The sequence below is a fragment of the Nilaparvata lugens genome, chromosome 12, assembly GCF_014356525.2.
Source record: "Nilaparvata lugens isolate BPH chromosome 12, ASM1435652v1, whole genome shotgun sequence".
NCBI lineage: Eukaryota > Metazoa > Arthropoda > Insecta > Hemiptera > Delphacidae > Nilaparvata > Nilaparvata lugens.
In genome coordinates, this window is record NC_052515.1 from 6721630 (window position 1) to 6744939 (window position 23310).

At 36.2% G+C, this 23310-nt stretch overlaps 1 protein-coding gene across 1 annotated transcript in view; it reads left to right on the top strand.

Moving 5' to 3' along the window:
* Positions 1-355: 355 nt before the first annotated feature.
* LOC111056747 (protein O-mannosyl-transferase TMTC1) overlaps positions 356-23310 on the top strand; it is a 397568-nt gene continuing 374613 nt past the window's right edge. The window contains 1 exon segment of the mRNA XM_039438835.1: positions 356-804. Within this exon segment, the coding sequence (XP_039294769.1) occupies positions 542-804 (263 nt within the window). The 5' untranslated portion in view covers positions 356-541.

Below are 23310 nucleotides of genomic sequence, written 5' to 3' on the forward strand. Positions count from 1 at the left end.
CCTTCCTGGGTACCAGTACTTATTATATTATATGCGTACTTATTATATGCGACTGGTAACCTACCAATATTATTAATCCCATTCATCTTCTCAATTTTTTACTTTTGAAATATCCTTCACTTTTGCTTGTTTTAAATAATGGCAACTATCTACTACGAACATAACCCCCTACCATTATACCTTCATTTATATACTCTCACACACTCAACAACCCAAGCCACCATCAATGAACATGAGCTCTCTCACGCACAGGCGCGCTACTGCGCTCCAATTCATGCTGTCTCCAGTCGCACCCCAAAATTTCCACCCTACTTAAACCCGTCACAGAGCTCCGTCAGCTCAGTAGGTGTCCGCGACTCGTGACGGGCGTGTCAGAGTGTGACGTCGACATACTAAGCACGTTGGGCGGGCGACGGCAAAGTGTTATCCCCAAAAAATTAAATATTGAGTTGGGAGACAAGTTTGAGGAATTTTTGGAGTCAAAGTGTAACGTCGACAAATTCAAGGTGAGACAGGGACAAAGTGTGACAACGTCAAAGTGATGGGGGGACGGGCCAAGAGCTATCATGACTTGAGCGACCTGACAAGAGTGTACAGTGCCGTGTCGTTGTTAGCTCTGCTCTGCTACATGAACGGGCTGGAGGGTGATTTTGTGCACGATGATATCCCGGCGCTCACCACCAATCCTGACGTTTTGGGAGGCAACGCTCTGCCAACGATGTTCGTCAACGACTTCTGGGGCACGCCTATGGCCGATGTCAACAGTCACAAGAGCTATCGGCCGTTGACCACGTTGACGTTTAGGTGAGTAATGATCCAAAACAGTAATCAAATTTTGATTTTTCTGTTGTTTGTAGAGTGTGAGAAAGAAATTTTTAATGACTCGCCGCCCGTAACAGTTTTGAATCCTCTACATATATCAATTTAAAGTTTCATTTATTACAGAATAAATGACATACCTAAGAAAAATGGATAATGAGTAGTGTAATTTTATTCAATTGAGTATTTCATAGGGCTACATTAATGATTTTTTAATAGCAAAACACTAGTACCACTAGTTCACCCTTATCGTAATATTTCATATCAAAAACGACTTGTTTTGGTGATATTCCCACTATCAAGTAGTGCTTTCAAAATGAAATCAAGAGTTTCCAATCTAATCAAGATTTCAAAGGGCTGTTGAAAACTGTATAATACTTACCTGGGAGACATTATACAAAACATTATAGAAAACAGTATAGAAAACATAATTTCGAACAATAAGTGGGCCCACTTGTATTTATGTGAATGTATTTACACCTATGTATTTACACCCCAACCAAAATATATTACTGTTACTAACACCTGCTCTAGTACATGAGTTCTTACAATTCAGTGGGTTAATTTATGAAAAAATGGGATATTCTTAACAACTGTGGTTGATTTTATATTGTTCATAGAGTGTTATGCATATTTTATTTATTTGATTGTGTGTTGTTATTTCAATGAGAATAAACTTATCCACTTCATTCATCAATTTCCAATAAGATATCATTTTTAAAAGACACTAGAGTTCGCCTTGAGGGTCTCGGGAGGATAACGGGAGCAGGACAATATTATTTTAACCATTGAACCATAGCTTAAAAATTGTCTGGCACTTTTCATCGTTTCGCGTCCCGCAATCCGGTGTGTGCGTCAGTGTGTTCAAGACTCGATGGCATGTCTGTCGTTCCATAAAGATATTACTAACTAACTTAAGCCGTATCCACACTGAACAAATGTTCGACAAACATGATTTTTGAAAAAGTTTGGGCAAATTTTATAATGTTTGACAAACAATGTTTGCCCGTGGCCAGTGTGGACGCGTCACCAAACAAAATATTTGTAAGAGGGGAGAACAGGGTTTGGATTGCGCCGATGTTTCATGTTTTACAGCAAACAATGAAAAACAATGACTGTTCAAACTTCTTTGACCCCTGCGTTAAGATCCCATCCACTAAATTCATTCATTTATCTTTTCAGACACACACAACATCTAGAGAAGTACCACAAGATGAAGCCCAAAATGGTTTCAAACCTCATTTATATACTCCAATCCAAACTAGGTTATGCCACTTTCACATTTTTGAGTTATACTCAAATTCATGATCCAAAAAATCAAGAATTACATATTTCCAATTCAATAATAATATTTGATCGTTTTAATTTCTACTTTAGAAAATGACATGTGTTTATTTGTAAATTTAATTATTCACTGGACTCACTTTTACTTTATTTATTGAAACATTATGTTTCTTTGCAATGCATTTCAGTAATTTACTTCTAAAAAGAGTTATGTGTATTATCGAATTAAAAGAGTTATAAACGATCAAAAAAGTCCAAACTTTGAAAAAACTATGAAATTTCGAGACCAAAAATTCAAACACACACTATTTTCATAGCTTACTACATCTGACCTGAATACAGATACAGTATTCAATATTTATGCCGTCGATGCTTCTCACGACTGTCATATTTAAACTTTGAACTTATTTGCATCGATACCAAGAGAATTTCAAACCAAAACACTAGTATTTATCTGAATTTTTTTCTTATCAGGAACTAGCAAAGCTTTATAATATAAAGTTGTATAATATAATCTATAATATTACTAGAAGGATGAAATGCTTCATTTCTTTTCTCACTGGCAATAACCAGGTCCAAACTAACGTATGTGTTACGAAAAGAATCAATAATTGGAATTGGTTCATCAATGTAATACGATTATTCATGAAATATTGTATGTTCACATTCATAATAATTTATTCAAAAACTGGAGTCATAATGGTGCTATGAAACCCATCAATTTTTAATAGTGTAAAATATTTCAACTAACGAGTATTCTAGGAGGATTGAGAAGATGAATGTCATAGAATTCAGGAGACATAGATCTCTAAGTTACATCATATTAGTGATATATTTGAACAACATCAATCTTATGATAGTAGTTATGATAAGTTGGTTGATTGGATGAATTCATGTTGAGAAACACCCTTCCAGAAAACTATTGTCTGATTAAGGGCGGGGAATCTTCACGATGCATCCATACGAAATTCAGTATAATAGTTATCACCATATTAGAACTCCGACTATAAAAACGAAGAGAATTGTGTAGATTTTGAAATAAATCTGTAACAATTTCATTTGGCCAGCTGTTATCATGCTGGTCAATTTCAGAGACGTGTAGATGTTTGGAGATAATAAATTATTGAAAACTAGGAAACCAGAAGTAGTATACAAATTAAGTGTCGAATGAGCAAGATGAAAAGTGAGAATAACAGCGCAATTCTCTTGTAAAGATACCAGTAAACAGACTAGATTGTTCCATCCTCAATCAGGTTAGCTTCAGTTTTATTAAAATCTTCTCAAATAGTGAAAATTCGTATCCTGACACCATTCTCCCATTCTTAACAGAACTGTTAAGATTAGATAAAGGGCAATAACTTCCGTACTTCCTTAACTAAGTAGTAAAGTTGTTTTGATTATTGAAATTCTCAAAATATTCAGTTTGTTTGATATATGAAGTGAACTTTCTCAGGAATATATGACTAATTTCATTCGAATAGAAAAATCTCATTCCAATAGAAACCACTCAACGCTTCAAATCAATTTTTCAACACTGACAAGCTCTTTGAATTATTATTGTTAGCTTCTGTCTTGGTGAAATGTGATTTTTATTCATAATGGGATCACAACAATCGTTTGCAATGATATAATCTAATATCACGAAATAATCAATAGTTGAATATAGGATAGAATGACCGCCTTTATTTTTCCTAGAGAGCGAAGTTTGAGCGCAGTCGGCCCTCTCTTACACTCAATATATAGATAGTTACATTCGTGATATTTGGATAGATCTTTGCTTTTCATTATTATTGTTATTTCGAAATTCAGTCGAACCTCTGCATAACGAAGTCGATTATCCCGAGAAAAAATTCGCTGCAGAGAGGTATTCGTTATTGAGAGGTTGTTCTGTCAAGAAAACTGCCACGATCTTATGTATCATGGCGGTTGAACACAAAATAAGGTAATTTTGGCAATAATAATACAGTATAAATACTATACTAACTCAACTTTCCTATTTTTTAATGTTTTATTTGAAAAAGAGAGTAATTTTCAGTTGAATTTTGCATTTGAATAAAACATTATGTTCAATAAACGACTCACATCTATTCAAACAGTCGAACATGTTGTTTGGTACATTATTTTCGAGTTTTAATCCTTGCAAGCTTCAAGAGCTTCTTGATCTGACGGATTCTTCTTCACAGGTTCGTCACAGCCATCATCATCATCATCATAGTCAGTTCAAAGGATTAAAATGTGTGACAAAAGCAAGAATGGGGAAGTCCAGTCGTTTACCTATCTGGTCTACAAATGACAAGGTCTTGGAATTCTATTTCCAGTAACTTTCATTCAATTTCCAACATGTGTTTCAACCTCTATTGACTGTCTACCACCCTATCTTCTTCCTACCTCAATTGCCATTATTTTTAGTCTATTGACTTTTCTGAAACTAAACAATTCCTTGAAAATGACCGTCTGCATCCTATATACACTACATATTGTATGTTGAAGTCAAGAGTAAACTTTGTTATGAGAGGTCCGAAATTCGTTAAATAGAGGTAAATAAGCAGCCAAAACTCTAAAATGTCATGGGACCAGGTAAAAATTCGTTATGTAGAGGATTTCGTTAAGTGGAGGCTCGTTATAGAGAGGTTCGACTGTACTTGAAAGTGTATTATTTGTCAAAGTGGTGGAACTGGGATGGAACATCAACTGTATTTCCTATGCTACACTTGAAGAATCAGATTCCTTGTCACTATGTTGGGAGGAGAAACATACTTAACATACTTACAAACCTCTCAAACGTACTCAAGCGGAGAGAAACCAAACAAACAAAATCCAGTTCACAGTCAGTCAGCGAGTCACTGTATTCTGCAGTGTAAATGAACAAAGAAAACTCAGCAGCTCAGCTGAATCAACACACAGAACGTCTGTGAATTACATAGTCACAGTATGTTCCCAGTCTAACAAAAGCGACGATCATTATCCTATAATGGATGCATCCGTTGGTGTACAATTGTTTCCCCCTTTTTGCCCACCTCCATTCCCTCCTGAACACTTCTCAGATGGTTTCTCCAGTCCCGAATTCCCCCCCCTCGCCATAAGGACCCCCTTCATTGTCTCTTGACACAGTTTCTCAAACCCCACTCTGTAGTCTCCAAATGTCTCTCAAAATACCCCTACACCCCTCGGAATTGTTCTCTGTCGCTCTGGAACCCCCAAGAACCTTCTCCACCCCCTTTAAATCGTTCTCTGTCACTTTGTGATCCCTAAAAACAATTTCTGGTACTCAAAATGGTTCAACTACGCCCCTTACCTTCTAAAATTTCTCTGAAACCCTCTCAAAATCGACTGGGGCCCCTCAAAGTCGTTCCCTCTCACTTCAATACCCCTCAAGTTATCTCCCTCGTCCAGATATGACTCCCCCAACCACGTAACCCTCTATTTTCTCTTTCCAACTACCGAAAATCGTTATCTGTCTCTCTTGGCCCCCCTTAGAACCCTGGAAACCCTCTCAGAATATTGTTTTCACTCTCACTCTCTGACCCCCTCAGAACCCTCAAGGCTCTCTCAGAATTGTTCTCACTTACTCTGAATCACCTAAATACAGTTCCTCTACTTCTAAATGTGATCCCATCCCTCTGTCCCTCAAGAAGTGTTTCACGTCCCCCAGAAACCATCTTACACACACGTCATCCTCCGAAATTCCCACCAAAATCATGGAACTACTCCCCTGCTCCCCTACCACTCACCGCTCAAATGAGAGTAACAATTATTGTTTCCTGTATGCAAATGCGTTGGAAATGATGTTTTAGGATCTAGACGGAGTAGAAAGACATTACATGTCTCCAATATGACTTCGACTCTGTAATCTGTTTACTGCCTCGTGACAGAGCTGCGATTTGCTAAGCTAGGTCTTTTGAGTAGTCCTTCATACCTTTCAGAGAATCTGCTTTCCGACTGTTGTGAAACTTAATTGTTCTTTTTTCATTGATTCCATGGATGAGTGAATATGTAGTGGAAATGAATCAATAATGCCGTGCAGGCTATCATCAGACATGAACATTAAAAAAACATTATGGTGATCATTTCATGTGTCTTATTATTATATTATTCTACATGTTATTTGGGCCAGTATAGTTTGAGCCAAGGAGAATCGTGAAAACGCTTTTAAGAGTTAGTAAAGTTCAGTTAAAGTTTGAGCATTTTTTCAGAATATATTATAGCTACATGTACATTGCCAAAACTTATTGTTTCAATTATTATTAAACGAAAATTCATCATTGAAAATAATTATCAAACTCATTGTTTCTTCCTTCATCCATTACTGTGAATGAAGAGTTCCATTTTTATTCATAATCTTTAGAGGTTACAACAATCACTCATTTATTTTCATGGAAGAGAGTGTTAATGGTTGATTGTTCAATTCCTATTTGCTATGGGGCATCACATAATATATTCGAATACTTCTCTATTATTGAATTTCATATACTTTCCAAATAAAGGTTGTGAATAATATCTCCTAATTGAAGTTCTTCATTCTACCTCTGATAATGCACAAGAATCTGCATTACTGTAAGTGGAGGCCGTTCAATTCAAACCAACAAAAGCTTTCAAAGATGAACCTCTAAGATAGATGAGTGGTGCTTATTTCAATTATTGGAAATTTCAACAAAATCCAAAATTAATCGATTATATTGGAATATTCTAGTTAATAATATTATGTTAAGTCAAAGTAATTAGAGACTTTCCAAGACAAATCAATATCATGAATGAGTGATGATTATTCGTGAAATTTCCCGGTCTATCACTTGTGCAACATCATAAAGTTCCATATAATTTTTTTTTATCTGTTACAAACAATAATCCTCTGTCACGATAGATTGTACATCTTTTATAGCTTCTATCTTGCAAATTACACTGAAGTCTCAAAGTATAACGGATCTTCCTTACATCTGAGCACTTCTCAATTTGATGCCAACCCGGATATTTACTTGTATTTTACGGAATTGGACATCTTTTTCAGCTACCTTCTTGCAAAACACACTGTAGTCTCATAGTATAGGCTAACGGATCTTCTTTACATCTGAACACTTCCCAATTTGACGGCAACCCGAATATTTCCTTGTATTCCACCAAATTCTTCAACAGAGCCAGCAAATTCTTGCACACTTTGATACGAGAATTTCCAGTGCTTGCATTTGAACCAGCGAGACAAAGAGACAGAAAATTATTGCTTTTGACTGGCAAAAAGACGAACCGAATTGCATTCGTTTGTCACATACAAAGGAGGAGCATCAGAAGAAGAAGAAGGAGATAGAAGAAAAAGAAGTAGCAGCAGTAGCTGGGACACTGAGTTGCCGAAGAGATTGGAAGGGAGGAGGAGTAGGAGAAGGAGGAGTAGATGGAAGAGGGTGGAAGGAAGAAGAGCAGTTGTGGGTGGAGGAGGAGGTGATGTTGGAGTGGGTGGAGAAGGAGAAGAAGGAGTAGTAGGATGAGAAGGTTGGAAGGAGTTGAGGGAGGAGGAGGAGGAGAAGAAGAAGGAGATAAAAGAGGATGAGGAGGAGGAGGATGATGATGAACAGGAAGAAGGAAGCGAATAGTGTCTATCAAAAAAGGAAGAAATGTCAACTGAAAAAGAGAAGAAATTTGCGACGTTTTTCACGCCGCGGCGAAAATCTTTTCGCCTCAAGGCATTTGCGAAAGATTTGTGGTTTGCACAAGAGAAACGGATAGAAGAAAGAGGCTGAGGAGAGAAGTAGGATGGGAAAGAAGGTGAGGTTGAAGAGGAGTTGAAGGAGGAATACATGAGTAGCTGTGGGAGAGAGAAGCCCACTTGTGTTCGATGAGGAAGTCCTAACAAAAAGGAGATAATTCCGGAGAGGAGAAAAAGGAGATGAAGAGAAAGTAAAAGTCAAAAGAAGGAGACAAAAAGGGAAAGCGGAAATTTATATGTAATAAATAGATAAGTAGATGATAAAAATAAACTAAAATCACATAAATGAGTAGAGGAAAAAAGTGTAGTAGATGTGGTTAGACTAACCAAGTGCAAATAGGATTATTTAGAAGTGAATTATGTTCTCACTCTACCCACTGTATAAGAAATGAATAAAGTTTGAGAGAAGGAAGGAGAACAAGAAAGTACTAATGGAGGAGAGCAAAATATAATGTGAATAGATAAATTAGTGGAAGACAAGAAGATGAGCCAGATAATATATAGGAGAAAATGATGCAATGAAGATATTGAGAGGCAATGACAGGAAATATCAATGATATTAGGGTGAAGATGGGAAAATATTCTCAAATGGTGGACGTGATAAAGAAGAGCAGGGTTTAGATGAGTAGATGGTAGAGGAGGAAGGGAATGAGTAGAAGGGAGAGGTGGAGGTGAAGGTTAGGGATGAGGAGAAGAAGAGAGTAGAATTCTCTAATAATTATTATAATATTAGATATAATTATTATAATATTAGAAAACGGATGTTGACATGTAGAAAGAGAAATAGTAGATGAAAAGATATAAACCAGAATACTGAAGAGGAGAGAGAGAAGTAGAAGATCAGAGAATAATATTAGATGGAGAACGAGAACAAGTAGGGAATGATTAAACAGAAATGGATAAAAAATAGAAATACTAGACTAAATTCTAGATCCTTGAGAAGGGCAAATGAAGCGATAGAATGATGAAGCAAAGACAGTAAAAAGATGGAAAGGGGAAGAGTTAGTTACAAAGAAGGAGGAGGAGAATAGTAAACGAGGAAAAAGAGGAAGAAGAAGAAGAAGAAGAAGAAGAAGAAGAAGTAGGAGGAGGAAGAAGGAGAAGAAGAAGAAAGGCGGAAAAAAGAAGCAGCTAACGATGCTTTGCGCTAAAGGGACTCTCCTCTTTTCGGGGGCGCTTCTTCTTTGGTACCCTTTGCCCCAGCACCCCTCTCACGGCCCCTGATTTTGCCCCTCGGGTCCTTTTCAACAGTGGGAAGCCCTAGAATCGTTAAGAAGTCTTGCATCCATCCATTTTAGTGCCAGAGATATTATTATTAAACGGCTTCGCGAAGTTTGGGAGCGTTTTGTATGCCGCAGAAAAAACTCTGGTCTAAATTCTTCAGAGGAAGTAAAGTGAGAGTAGAGTGGGTTGGAACAAGGTATGCAATAGATCGTTCTCGAAGAGTTTATTTGAAATTCATCTTATAATATTCATTAATAGTTCATGGAATAGAACAGTGTGTTATTCTAAACATATTAAAAAATCCTTGTGTGTGTGGAAATACGATTGCAAAATTAATTGACTGCCGTAGTTTTAGATCAATTTTCACCAAACTAAGTTCTTAGTTCGTCAAATTTCCAGCAAGTCAAGTTTTCAGTTAGCCGAGTTCTCAATTTTTCAAGTTTCCAATTGAAAATATTCTCAGTTTCTCATTTTCCGTTCTAGGTGGAAAAGTGCTTATTCGATTACCGTTTATTACAGGAATACAGAATCGATTACCGATTACAGATATACTAGATTACCGAATTACAGAAATACTAGTTCACCGATTACAGAAATACTAGTTACCAATGTATTACAGAATTGATCACCGATTACAGAAATACTAGTTATCAATGTATTACAGAACGATCACCGATTACAGAAATACTAGTTTCTCTTTTTCTAATGAAGTAAGTGATTGCGATGATTTCAGATCGCTTCATTTCATATTAGGATATCTACCTCTACAAAAATTGGCTTACGGTACAGAATGTTGAAGAAAATCAATTTCATATTTCAAAAAAATGATATCTTATGAGATAGTACTATTTTTGTACACGAATCTTGAACTAGATGGTGTACATTATTAGTATCCAAAGGAAGAGTGGGGAATCATTATAGCAGATTCTCAATTTACAAAATATTCCATAAAATTATCATACAAAGTCATCGCATGCTTGTTCTGTTTACAGACGCCAACTTTATTCAGTTGACAATAAGCTGTCTTCCAAGACATAAAATTATACGAAGACTGTTTTTATGATCAGCATAAACGTCACTACTAAACAAATTTCTTGCCGTTTTTATAGTCAATGAAATCTCAATTCCATATTCAGAACACTCCCTGCAAGGGAATGTATACTAAGTGTTGGAAATATATTATGAAACATAACCTAATTTCGACTGAGAACAGTGTTTTATCATTGGAACAAACAAGGAATTCATTTTAGTAAGAGCATAAATGGAGCTCATTTTCATAGAGATGAAACTCATCTAATAATTTCGTTGTGTATCATCGATAATGGAAATTTTGTGCATAAAATATTATAGAGCGTATCACGTTCGTTCTTCATTTTGGTTTACATGATACAAAAAATGTCGAATACATGAAATAAATGCTGAATTTATAGGTCACGTAGAATATAAGGAATCAGTAGATTATAACTCGTGAACATCTTCTAAAGAATACTGTTTATAAATTAGGAATTCTGAATGTGTTCCATTGAGTTTTGAACATGAAAAATGCATAAAATTACTGGTTGTGCTTTGTTATGAAAATAAGTAATGCATGAAAAATAATAATAGTTTTCCGTGGGAAGTATAGAGAAATCATGAAATATGGAGTGTATATCAGGAAAAATTTAGAAATATCAAGATTTTAGCGAATGTGGGAACGTGAGTGCTCGTTCTAATTTGAGAGTTGATAATCCGAATCACAAAAATGATGGGTCTTAGCCCATTTCAATTTTACGTTTTTTTGATGAACAAAATTTATATTAACAGGGGAGTCCTTTCTTCATAATGAACTGATGCATTAGTATAAAATGTTTATGACTTCTTTTACTACCGCGATGGGAATGGATTATTTGGTATAATTCTATGTTGGTGTACTTATCACCTTATGGGAAAATTTTTTATGGGTGATCTTATAATGTAGATTGTCGATAATGATGAATTTGAGAGCTCTCTATCAGATTTCTTTTATAATCCTTCTTTCACCTATAGGAAACTTTTATCACTACAGTACTTTTATTGGAAAGCTTCAATATGTTTTGAAAAAGCGTACAAAAACACTATCATGGAGTTGAAAACAAAAATTGTTGGACTCGTATTACTCAGTTCACAAGTCTCAATATTAATCCAATATTCATCCCGGTATAAGGAAACCACATCAGCCACCTGATACCTACGTCCATTCATCTATCTCTCCATTATCTTTCGCATAATCTACGCCCGAGCCTTGGCCTCATGTGAGCATCATCCTCAGTTAGTTATGATTACTCATTTAAACTCAACATCATTCTTGGATCCTTCACTAAGTACAATAACAATAGAATGAATCGATATGATTTTAGAAACTTTTTAAAATTTTGTTATCCATTCTAATCCAAGTACTACATCAATATGCATTTCATTGTAATAAACTTCGTACTCAAAACATTCCGCCCATTCCACTCAAATCCCACATTCAACACATAATTATATTGTTGATTTTTTCCAAGTGTCCTTAATATTAACTCAAAATATGGATACAACACTAAACTATAAAACAATTTCCCCACAAAACAATGTGAAAAATTCAAATTGGGTTTCAAAGAAATATCTCCTCCCACCAACAAACAGGAGAGAGCACACCCTATCCAACCACACTCGCTACCAACCCAACAAAACAAATATTCCCTTGGTTTGAGGCGGGGAGGTGATGAAACTCGTAAATCTTGTAAGCGATCTCTCCCCGGAGTTTCAGGCGGCCTGGAGTTTCCAGTTCTCTTGCATTTTAATTCGTTCAAATTGGAACGAAATAAATTATGAGTGCCGCTTTAATAAGTTGCGATGGGATAGCAGCACACGACTGTTTGAATATTTACTGCTTGACTCGAGTCACAAGAGTCGGAGTGAGTCGATAGTCGAGTCATGTTGGGGTTAAAAGAGTCAATAGATTGGTTAGTTTAGTCCAGTAAGTATACTTCATCTAAGCATTTATTATGTCCAGTCAGAGAAAACTTCTATATTTTATTCTGATTGTTTTTTCTATGTGGATTGTTCATTCTGAGGTTCAGTATAGTAATTCAGTCAGTTGTTGTACAAAAATGAATACCAGCCTTATACTCCGTTTTGATGAATCTGTAAGTGATATTTGAATCAGTTTTATACGCGTAGCCTAGTTAATGGATTCAACAATCCTGTTCCTATTGAATCGAAATTGAGAATATGCGTTCATAGCTTATGTGCAAATGCGTTGAAGCGTTCATAGCTTATTCTATCATCCACTACGTATTCTATTATTGAAAAATTTATGAAACAATGGAGGAGAGATAGCATAAGGATAGATCCTTATTAGATTTCGAACATTAACACCCTATACCATGGGGTATCTTCTTATGCTATATTTTCTCTTTGGTATTATCATAGAGGTTAGTATAAGATAGATCTTATACTATAGTTAGATTATATTCTAAAGATAGATCTTATAATTCCACTATTAACTCACAAACACTCACTCACACTATGACGGTGGAAGCTTTAGCCAGGTTCACAGATTTGTCACGAGACTACTATAATAACGAATATAGAGAAATGAGCGAAATAGAATATACATTGATACATATAGATTATAGAACCCAGAGATATAACAATGCCTATGGTAAAAGAGCTCCAGAATTCAGAGTCCCATTTCTGTTAAATTCATTGCCATTAGAGTTGACAATGTTACAGAGTAAAAATTAGATTCAAACAAAACTCAAAGTGCACTTCATAAGGATAAATCATTTTGATTAGATTCAGGAAATGAGTTGTGTTTTATTTATTGTATTTATTCGAGTTTATTATATAATTTTTATCAACTATTTATTATATTTTTTGAGTTTAGAATAATTTTAATTTTACAATGAAGATGTATTATTATTCAATAAATATTTGTGTTCAGAGTTAATAACATTAGGTAATATCCCAGAGTGATTATCTTGTTAATTTTCGCTCACCAAGCAAAGTCTCTTTCTATAAGACTTATTTTGTAAGTTAAGTTAAGTTATGGTGCAATGGACAAAACAGAACAATCACATACAAAAAATGAAGAAATATAATCAGGTAAATTAGGTGAGAAATATAACTATTGTTATTGATTGTTTTTATTTTATGTGAAATATTATTTTATATTTTAATTTTCGCTCACCAAGCAAAGTCTCTTTCTATAAGACTTATTTTGTAAGTTAAGTTAAGTTATGGTGCAATGGACAAAACAGAACAATCACATACAAAAAATGAAGAAATATAATCAGGTAAATTAGGTGAGAAATATAACTATTGTTATTGATTGTTTTTATTTTATGTGAAATATTATTTTATATATATCCCTCAAATAGCTCACAGCTAGAGGAATAGCACTATTGTAATACTCAAATAAATAAATAAATATTCTTGGCATTTCATCCTTGTTAAGCAATGTGACGCTGGTGGTCTCTTATACTGTGCCAAAACAGTGTTACACTCTTACCCAACCAAAACAGTTATAATTGACAGTAATCGCCTTTAGTTGACCAGCTATTAGCTTTAAGTTTGGAACATATACAACCTATAACATGGGATATCTACCTATGATAATACTGAATGAAATGACAAAAAAGCTTTCAAATCACTCACTTGGGGATCGGAGCCCATCGAAGACTAGGCCCCATCCTTTCCATAACCCACAAATTAATATACTAGCATAGTGGCTATGTAGGTATCACATACAACACAAAAACTGGATCTTTTTGACTTGTATCGTTTTGAAAACAATCTTTGGTAGCTTTCTAGTTCTATTTGGGGCTGCATAGTCATGAGGAAGTTTGGAATCGAGGATTTGCGCTCAAATCGACTGTTTTGTGACAATCGTTCATGACTCCAATAATATACGACTCTGAAGTTATGACTGTTGACTCGCGATCCCGCGACTTTTTGTATGAGGCTATCAAATGATTCTTGAATTCTGACTCTTGAGTGTTCAGAGTCTAGAATCATGAGTTCTTGTGACTCTTCAGAGTCAGGAATCGTGACTCTTGTGTACAGTTTGAGTATGAGTGCATGGAATAACAGAGCGCAGATAAATAATGAAGGCCTTCACACGGTCGCTTTTCCATTCATTAAAGCCGCTCGTGTCATGTGACACTGACTGGTATCTGTGTGAACGGTCTCGCTTTGTCCCATGCATTTCTAAATGTTGCCTGTGTGAACGGTCTCGCTTTGTCCCATGCATTTCTAAATGATGCTGTCCTACATGAGTTAGTAGTCACCGGTCTTCTCTCCTATTCTGCCTCACGTTCATTTTTGTTCGTTTCACAGTTTATGCTTTGTTTCCGTTTTTAATCTCTGTTGAGTCAATTTTCTCTCAGTTTCTGTCTTTGTTGAATTGGAGTTACTCAGTTCCTATTGTCTCACTCTCTCCACTGTATTCACTCACACTCTAACTTTTCCACATTGTTGTGTTCATGTATTTGATCGATTTTTTGGTTGCATAATTCAATTTAGAACCTTTGTAATAGAGAATCTTCTATAATAATAATACCAACTCATATATCCTGAGAAGTCACTATGTAAGACTTGCATTAGAGCACTTTCTATTTGAATTTCATGTAATTTACTACAAAACCTTGGAAATACTAATTCCTTTGTTAAGAAAGTAATGCCTTTCAGAATACAATAATCATGAACATTCGTATAATTTAGTTGAATTTCATCTCTCCTCTCATAACCATCATCATCGTCAGTACCCCGCACAAGCTAGATCTTATCCAGGGCATCACACTCAGGGCAAGTTGTAACCTCTCCAAAATCTTGGAAATCCAAATATATCCCATTATCATGCGTTGTCAACGTGTTTCTTGGATTTATGAGAGATAGTGTAGGAAAGAGAAGAGTAAGTGTAAGAGAGATATGATGATAGAGAGTTAGAGAGTGAGGGTGAGAGACTTGTAACTCACATGATGTGTAACTTACAATGGTGAAAATCACTTCAATTTGTCAGCATTCTCTGTTAATAACACCAACCCTTCCCATTCTCACAACACTGACAGAGTCTGTGGACTGGCAGGATTTCTCAGAAATAACAGCAACGCTTCTAATTTACACAGTGCTGTCAGTTTGAAGTGAATCTCACAGCATGTATGTGTTACATGAAGCTGAAATGATTTGGCTGATGTGTTAAACTTTGCTTTTCGCTTGGAAACAAAACTTCAGACAGACATAGATTACGGCTAGAACTTTGCTTGCTGTTTCACACGAGGGTTTATAGTAGTTGTTGAACTTAGACAATAATAACTATTGCTTTCAAGTGATCTCGGCTAGAATATGGGCGAGGAATTTTGATAGAATCCATCTTCGAGCCATGAGATAACTTTCGATTCGGTAAGTTTTGGTTCATCCACAATATAGCATAGTGTATAGATTATCGGGATTTTATGATGAAACATGCCTGGGATTGAATTGTTATTATATTTTCTAAGAATATGATCATTGTACTATCACAATATATTGTAAGTGATGCTCAATAGAGAGAGAGAGTGAGAGAGAGAGAGAGAGAGAGAGAGAACAGAGGGAGAGAGAGATTCAGATTACATATGATTACGATGGTCGATATGTTGGATACATTATAGATAGATTGTAGTGAATGATGTAATGTAACTGATAAGGTGAATTGATATTTTCCATCTTGTTATCTTCATCTGAACAAACATTGGAATAAATAGAGTATTGTTGTAAAAGATCATACTAGGAGAGAAAAGAAGGTAAGCTTTGAGCTCCTCCATCAAATTAAGATGAAAATAATCAAATAGTTCGAATTCAGGTCAGGTAATTTCATCAAAGCTACACAATTCTAGACGATTTCCCTGGTCGAAAAATATTGAATTTGAACTACAAAACATTTTGAATTTGTTGGTTTTATAATAGTCGCTTATAATGGAATGAGGATAGAACATAATAAGAGGCACCTCCTATGCCTTTGAGAGAAGAGCATTTGGTTACATCAATCCTACAATAGAATTCATCCTATTTTTGCTGTAGTTGTCAGATATCGTCTGTACATACAAGTGGAGTATTGTTCGATGCACTTTCATGAACATCAGTTCTATTATGTCAGTAATCATTCGCGAAAACAAATCTAGTATGTGATATTTTTGAAATTTTGATGATGGACCTTTGTCGTAATGAAAAAATTCATTTGAAATTGATCATTCATTCCGAAAAACCATGTTTTCTGACAAACAACGATAGTAAATTGATAACCGGCTGAGGGTAGTTTGTGATCTATTTCCGTCCAACACTTTCTGGAAAAAGGGGCAACAAATTTGCTAGTATTGCCGCCAGATAAGGCGTAGGCTTCTTCAGAACTCCAACCCCCCTTTTTTGTTGAGAGATGGGGGAAGGCTAGCCATAGTAGTATTGGTGGGGGGCTGTAAACCATCCCATCCCCTAAATTCCCCCAGAGACATCAGTCGGGCGCAAATTGGGTTACATTTGCATCCACTTTCGGGAAATTCTCGTATCTCGAACCACCGTCTCACACCACCCCGTGTACCCAAAACTCACCCCCAGTCTGAAGCTAAAGCTCTGCCACTTCTGAGCATTCTTTCTCGAGTTTTTCTTTCTTCATTCTTCTCATTTGTTCTATTTTGATCTTCTCTTCACTCTTTCAATTTTTCTTGCTCTAGGTCTAATAATTCTTCTTTTCGGTATACTCATTTTTTTCTGGCAACTCCTATTTTTTCTGTCCCTCTCCTATCACTCCTGATCACCGTTTCATTTCTCTCAAAATTCTTCTTCTACTTCCTCTCTTTTTCCTTCTTCTAATCATCCTTACTACCCCTCTTCCCCACCTCATTCCTCCTCTTCTTATCATTATTTTCCCTCCTTTTTTCTTACTTCATCTTCCTTCTCCTTCTAATCGTTCTTTCACCCCTTCTTCTGCTTATCCCTTTTCTTCTTCTCCTCCTCTGTTTCCGTCTCCCCAATCAATCTTCTTATGTTGATTAGCTTCTTCTCTCCCGTACCTTTTCCCTCCATATTTAAACGATTTCATTCTTGTCTTTCTTTCCGTTTTCTGATTCTCTAGCACCTATTATTTCTTTTCGTCATGTAATTTTTCGCCTATTTTTCGCCTGTTGCTTCTCCCTCTTTTATCACTTTCTCATCTCCGTTATATTCGTTTTCATTCTTCTGATTTTCCGACTTCATTCCTCAATTATTTTCTCTCGCTGTGCTTCCAACCTCCAAATTCCACTATTATACGTCCACTAAATCCACAAAATACCACAAAAATCCTCCAATTTTTCATCTAGTATTTTCGATCGGTATCACTATCAATATCATTATGTTGGTAGAACAATATCATTGAATGTTGAAAAAGGAGCAATATTGATTTTGACGATATAATGATTCGCTGTTTCTGAATTGAACTTGCTTGTTTCAACGTTACTATTTGGAAAGGGATATTCAACATCCACATTCATTAATCAGTATTTACCACATTAACTTTCGACCTGAAATAAGAGAACGTTTGAACGTATTGGGAAGATAAAGATTTGGGAGAGTTGGGTACATATATGAGCAGATTGTAGAGAATATTTGAAGCAGAAGGAGACAAAATAAGAGAATTTTGAGGAGAAAAGGACATGTAAAAAAAAGAAATTGTATGATGTAGAAGAGAGACGAAGAAGAAGATTGGAGAAAGAAGGAAGTTGTGGATGAGTGGAGGATTTCTACAGCCGTCACCTGAACACAATTCTTGAATTTCTCCGATTCCCCCTCTCCCGCAGACACCCTTCAGCACCACCCCCCCAAAACTACGCAAATTCACGCTTTATTCCTGGAAATCCCCCGGTTCAGATTTCACGCTAAAACCCCTCAACTTCACCCCCTTCTGTCCCATTTCTCCACCCCTCATCACTACCATCACTACCACCCTCTTCCGCCTTCGTCATCTCACCATCAAAACTCCAGGCCTGAAAAAATGTGAATGAATGTCTTGGGAACGAAACATAAACCCGTCCCAGTATATCTGTATCATTTGACAAACGTATATTTGGTTGCCTATATTCTGTATCAAATGACACTCACTCATATACTTGGATACTCTGCGAATATATTTAGGTATAGGAATATTTGTATACAAGTATACATGTTGTATTTATATTAGAGTATGTGGTGAGAAATGTATGTATTATCTATGTATGCTCAAAGATATATTGTGAAAAACTCATAGAATATAAATATATATGTTCATTGATTTGTATTGGGATTGGTACATATAGCCTATAGGTATTGGTTAGCAACGATCAACTTGTTATTAGGGATTTGAGGAAATTGAAATCAATTCAATGAAATAGTTAGAGGATATAATAATATTTTGCTTTGCTGCAGTGAATTCTCCCATAGCATTCGTGCCATGGGAATCTTGGATTCCTATTCAGGTACGATTTCCATCTGGATTTACGATATCTTCAAGTATGTGACATGTATGTAAATGTATGTAAATGTAATATGTCTTCAATGTAACATGTACATAACAGACCTCATCAATGGTTGAAATTCTAATTAGTTTTCCACATTGTGTAGAAAACATATGTTGAAACATGTTGTGATTAAATAATTCAAAAGGGGTACTAAGATTTCTTATTTTTTTTCTATTTATATTCCACATAGTGCTATGTTTCACTTACTCTAAGTTTTGACTTACATATCATTCTATCCAATGCCTCATTCTTATTTGTATTGGAAACTTTGGCCATGAAATAATATGGAGCTCAATATTACAGATATGATTGACAGGTTTCCTCTCTCATATCATCTATGTGTCCTAGTTCTCACAGTTCACTCCATTTTAGAAGTTCACTTCATACGTCATTTCATTGACTGATTTCTAACTTCATCCCCATATCATGCAAAAGATATGACTTTTTGATTAGGTTTTTGTTCATTTTTATTCAATTTTCTTCCCATTTCTTCCTCTCATTCTCTCAAATTTTCCCTTTCTCATGAGTTTTTATCCTTTCTCACATTTTTCCTCTTTTTGGTAGAGAGTTAGTGGGGAGGATATTTTTAATATTCTTCCCAAAGAATGGACATTGATATGTCCAAAGCTCCGCCAATTTATGTAGATTGCATAACAATATGATTATTATCTTTAGTTATTATATTACAAATTGCTTTTTCATATCATATACAGTTCAATAGTTATTTTCTTAGTCTATATTATGTAAATTCATCTATAACTTTGCTGTATTGTAAGCTATTGTATATAAGTGTATAAGCCAGTATATATTGTAATCTGCATAAATAAAGTACTCAATCAATCAATCAATTCCCCATTTCGTTCCGAAACAAAACTTATAAAGCTTATGCATCTACTATCATCTCGCTTACTTTTAATATAGTATTATGACAATTGGTTAAAAAGGAAAGTCGATGATAATAATATTCGTACGGCTTTTATTGGTGTTGAGTTCCTGATGAAAGTTCTACCTCACCTGAATATATCATTTGAACCGTCAATGGGCCTTACGACTGTCATACTTCAGCCGGGACCGACAGTTTAACGTGCACATTCGATAACACGGGGGGTGACCAGTTCAAAAACTTTTGGCTCTGAGTGGGATTTGAACCGGGGATCTCTAGGTTGCCTAGGGGTCTCTAGTCGATGATATTCACGAGGAATATTGACAAACTGGAGTAAATCTCAGTTAGGCCCGTCTGCAGATACTCGTTTTAAACGGAGAAATGTCAGCTGTTCGTCTATGAAAACCCCGAACATGGTTCAGCGTTAAACATTGTGTTAGCAGATGGCCCTTAGTCTGAAAATGTCAGCTTTAGTTCGATGGAAATTGGTAAATGTCATTCATGAGAAAACTTGATAATTTGATGTGAATTCAAAACTATCATCTAGCGGTCTAGCCTCCTTCCAATCGGAAGCATTGACGTCATTCATAAACAATACGGACAGTTAAAATTGGATCTCACGATTTATCATAATCTCGCCTTTCAATTGGCCCACATTTAATTAACCCACAAATGGCACAGAACAACTCTAATCGCAAACTACATCACCATTCAACTAACATCAAAGATAAACGATTGCAGTGGCACAGGCACCGTTCATACAAACCGGGGGAGTTGGTAGGGGACAAGTAGAGTTGATACAAACCGGCAAAGAGGGGTAGATTGACCTTACTTCCCTTCACTGTTTGTATCATCGTCCACTCTACAATATAAGGCCCTTTCTATATTATTGCCTCCTAGCTCCTAACAATATTAACCCTGGGGTGGACACCCTGCAAGGGTCCATCAGTCCCTTTATACCTTCTCTTTCATCCCTGTTCTACCTAGATTCTTCTCTACTCTTCTCTTCTGTTCCTCTCTCCATCACACCATATCCATCCTCCACATGATACCTGTTTCAATATGAGGGGTGAGAGGAACAGTCTTCCTTCCCCCTAGTGGATAAAGGGTTGACTCCTTGTTCTATTTTGTATTCCTTTTTCAATACATTCTTCTCTTCTTTATTTTCAATATTCTCAGGAAAAGTCTCTCTTGCCTCTATCCCAAAAAAATGAAGCTTCACATGCATTTATCTGTTTCTTGCCATCCTTCTCCCTTCTCCAACATCTCTTCTCTTCGCATTTCTCTTTCCTCTCTTGGCTCAAATTTTTGGCCACTCTTCTCTCCTGTCGGTCTGTTCTCTCTCTCTCATAGTAGTATCATCTTCCATACATAGCACTATCCATTTGTCCTCTGCATACTTCATATGGCACCTGGAGTGAACAGTGGATGTCATCTGAGAGTTAAATTATTCCCTCATCTGTTTCTTCTGCTCTTTCCTATTTCGGGTATTGTTCTTCTCTTTTTTGTGCTTTTTGGGACTTTTTCATCGAACATAGTACAATCTCCTCTTCTGTGCATCCCATTTTCTTCTTGTTCCACTTTCTTTGTCATATTCTCCACAAGAATAAGCTTCCTCGTCCACCTCATTTTTTTTCTCACATTTTTCCATTCTCCACATCCACCTTTCTCTAATTTTTCCACATCTTCGTCTCTCATTACTTTTTTCTCACCTCCAATCCTGAATTTGCCTCTTGTCCTTGTTTTATCTGTTTCAATTATTTTTCTTTCTCTTCTCCTCTAATAAACTATAAGCTCTCTCTTTGTTTGTTTCTTTTCCTCCCTCCCCCCTTTCTTCCCACTTCCACACTCTCTCTTTCTCCTTCTTCCGCTTCAGTCAGTCCATTTTCTTCTTATATCCTTCTCACTCTCATATTATTGTATTTATTATCCCTTCCTCCCACTCTTATTTATTACTCTTTTCCATCCCTTCCTCTTCATTAACTCAAATCTCCTTCCCTCTATTATCTCTTCTCTTCACTCTCATCTCTTTCTCCTTTCAATCCCTCCTTCTCTCATCTCTCTCTCATCTCAGATGTCCATTCTTCACCTGCCACCTGTTTTAATTTACCAAGTAAATGAGATCCTTCCCTTCATTGCCTTATATCTATTATGAGATGGGTTGGGATACAGGTCTCTCACGGAACATGTCCGACTTGATAATAGTCGCAGAACAGAGATGAATAGATGAATCAAGTGACCAGGTAGGAGAGAGATGGCTATATTGTGGGTGGGTGGAGAGATGGCCAGGTTAGAAGTTACTTTGCATGGAAATTGCTATTTACATTTGAGTCACGATTGGTGTGTGTGCGTTGGAGAGAGAGAGAGAGAGAGAGAGTCAGTTAGGGAGAGAAATTATTCGGTGAGATTGAGAGAGCAAGAGAGCGTGAGAGAGGGGGTCTTTTGACCCCTTTCGGGGGTCGCTACTGACCCACCACCCCCTAACTTCAGTAGCCCTTATTGCCCATGTAGTTTTGACCTTGGCTATGTAATCCAGAGGGACCAACCTTACCTAGAAAAGGGTTCATAGAATTTGGTTGCTTGCTAAGAGAAAATGAACCGCATAGTTAATGTGGTGCTTGATTGTAGGTTGTTTAGTGGGATAACAGCAATTGCAAACTCTGCGTGAGTGAATTGAGAATGAGATAGTTTGGTTAGGTTGGATTGTGGGTTAATTTGATATCATGGAGAAAGTGGTTTAGGGATTAGGGTTGAGAGAATCAGTCATTGTAGGGTGGTGTTGTGTGGGAATCAATTGTTTCAAGGCTCATCATTGTAAAGCTGGACGTACACCGGTTAGTCAAGACAAGACGAGACATGATCAGACAGGTGTAGTCAAAGTACTTCACATAATTGCTTATGAAGACTGTTACAGATGATAATTATTATTATCATATGATTCCAATACACTAGTTACCAGGACGTTAATAACAGTTTAGTCTTGAATGTATCAAAATGGAAATAGTTGGTTGATATGAAGAGTATTATTTATCCAATATCTAACATGGCGCAGTCGGTAGGACTCGAACCTATGCTCCCATAGGGAATCTGATTTCCATCATCTTTAATATCTTACAATATCTTTAATATCAATCAATAACAATATTTAATATCTTTAATGTCTAACAAAGCAGTTCAATATCTAACAATGTCTAATTGCGATGACTAATCAGTGTGAGTTGCGTCACAAGCAGCTATGTGAAGTATTGTGACTAAACTTGTCTTTTTATGTCTTGTTTCGTCTTGACTAACTAGTGTGCGCCCAGCCTAAGACTCATGCACCAAGAACTCGCGCATTTCCACTTTTCATCAGCTGATGATATTCTTATAAGGTATTTATCTGTATTTGTACAGAGCTGGTCTTAAGTTTTCACTCTCACAAGGATATAGATCTCAATTGAAAGACGACTAAAAGTTCACGATTTCAAGTGGAAGACTGTGTAAAAACACTTGATCATCATGATTGTACACTTGATATTCATGATCTGTTTTCGTCTTCTTCTTCTTACAAATCAAGATTAGGCTTTAACCTGTTCCGACTCACATCTAGCCAATTATTCAAATAAACATAAAAAATCCTATTATTGCCAACGCTTGCGTGGTCTGCCAACATCTCTTTTGCCTACTGGCTGATAATTATAGACTTTTAATGGTATTCTTTCAGCTGACATTCTTTGAACATGCTCCCTCCATTGATGCCGATTCTCCGTAACTCTCTCATTCATGCTGCAGATTTTCAATTCTTTCCTAATATCTTCATTCCTGAAATGATCTCTTCTGTCACATCCCTTGGTTCTTCGGAGAAATCTGATCTCGGCTGCCTGCACTCTACTTTCAAGTGGCTTTGTGGTAACCCATGA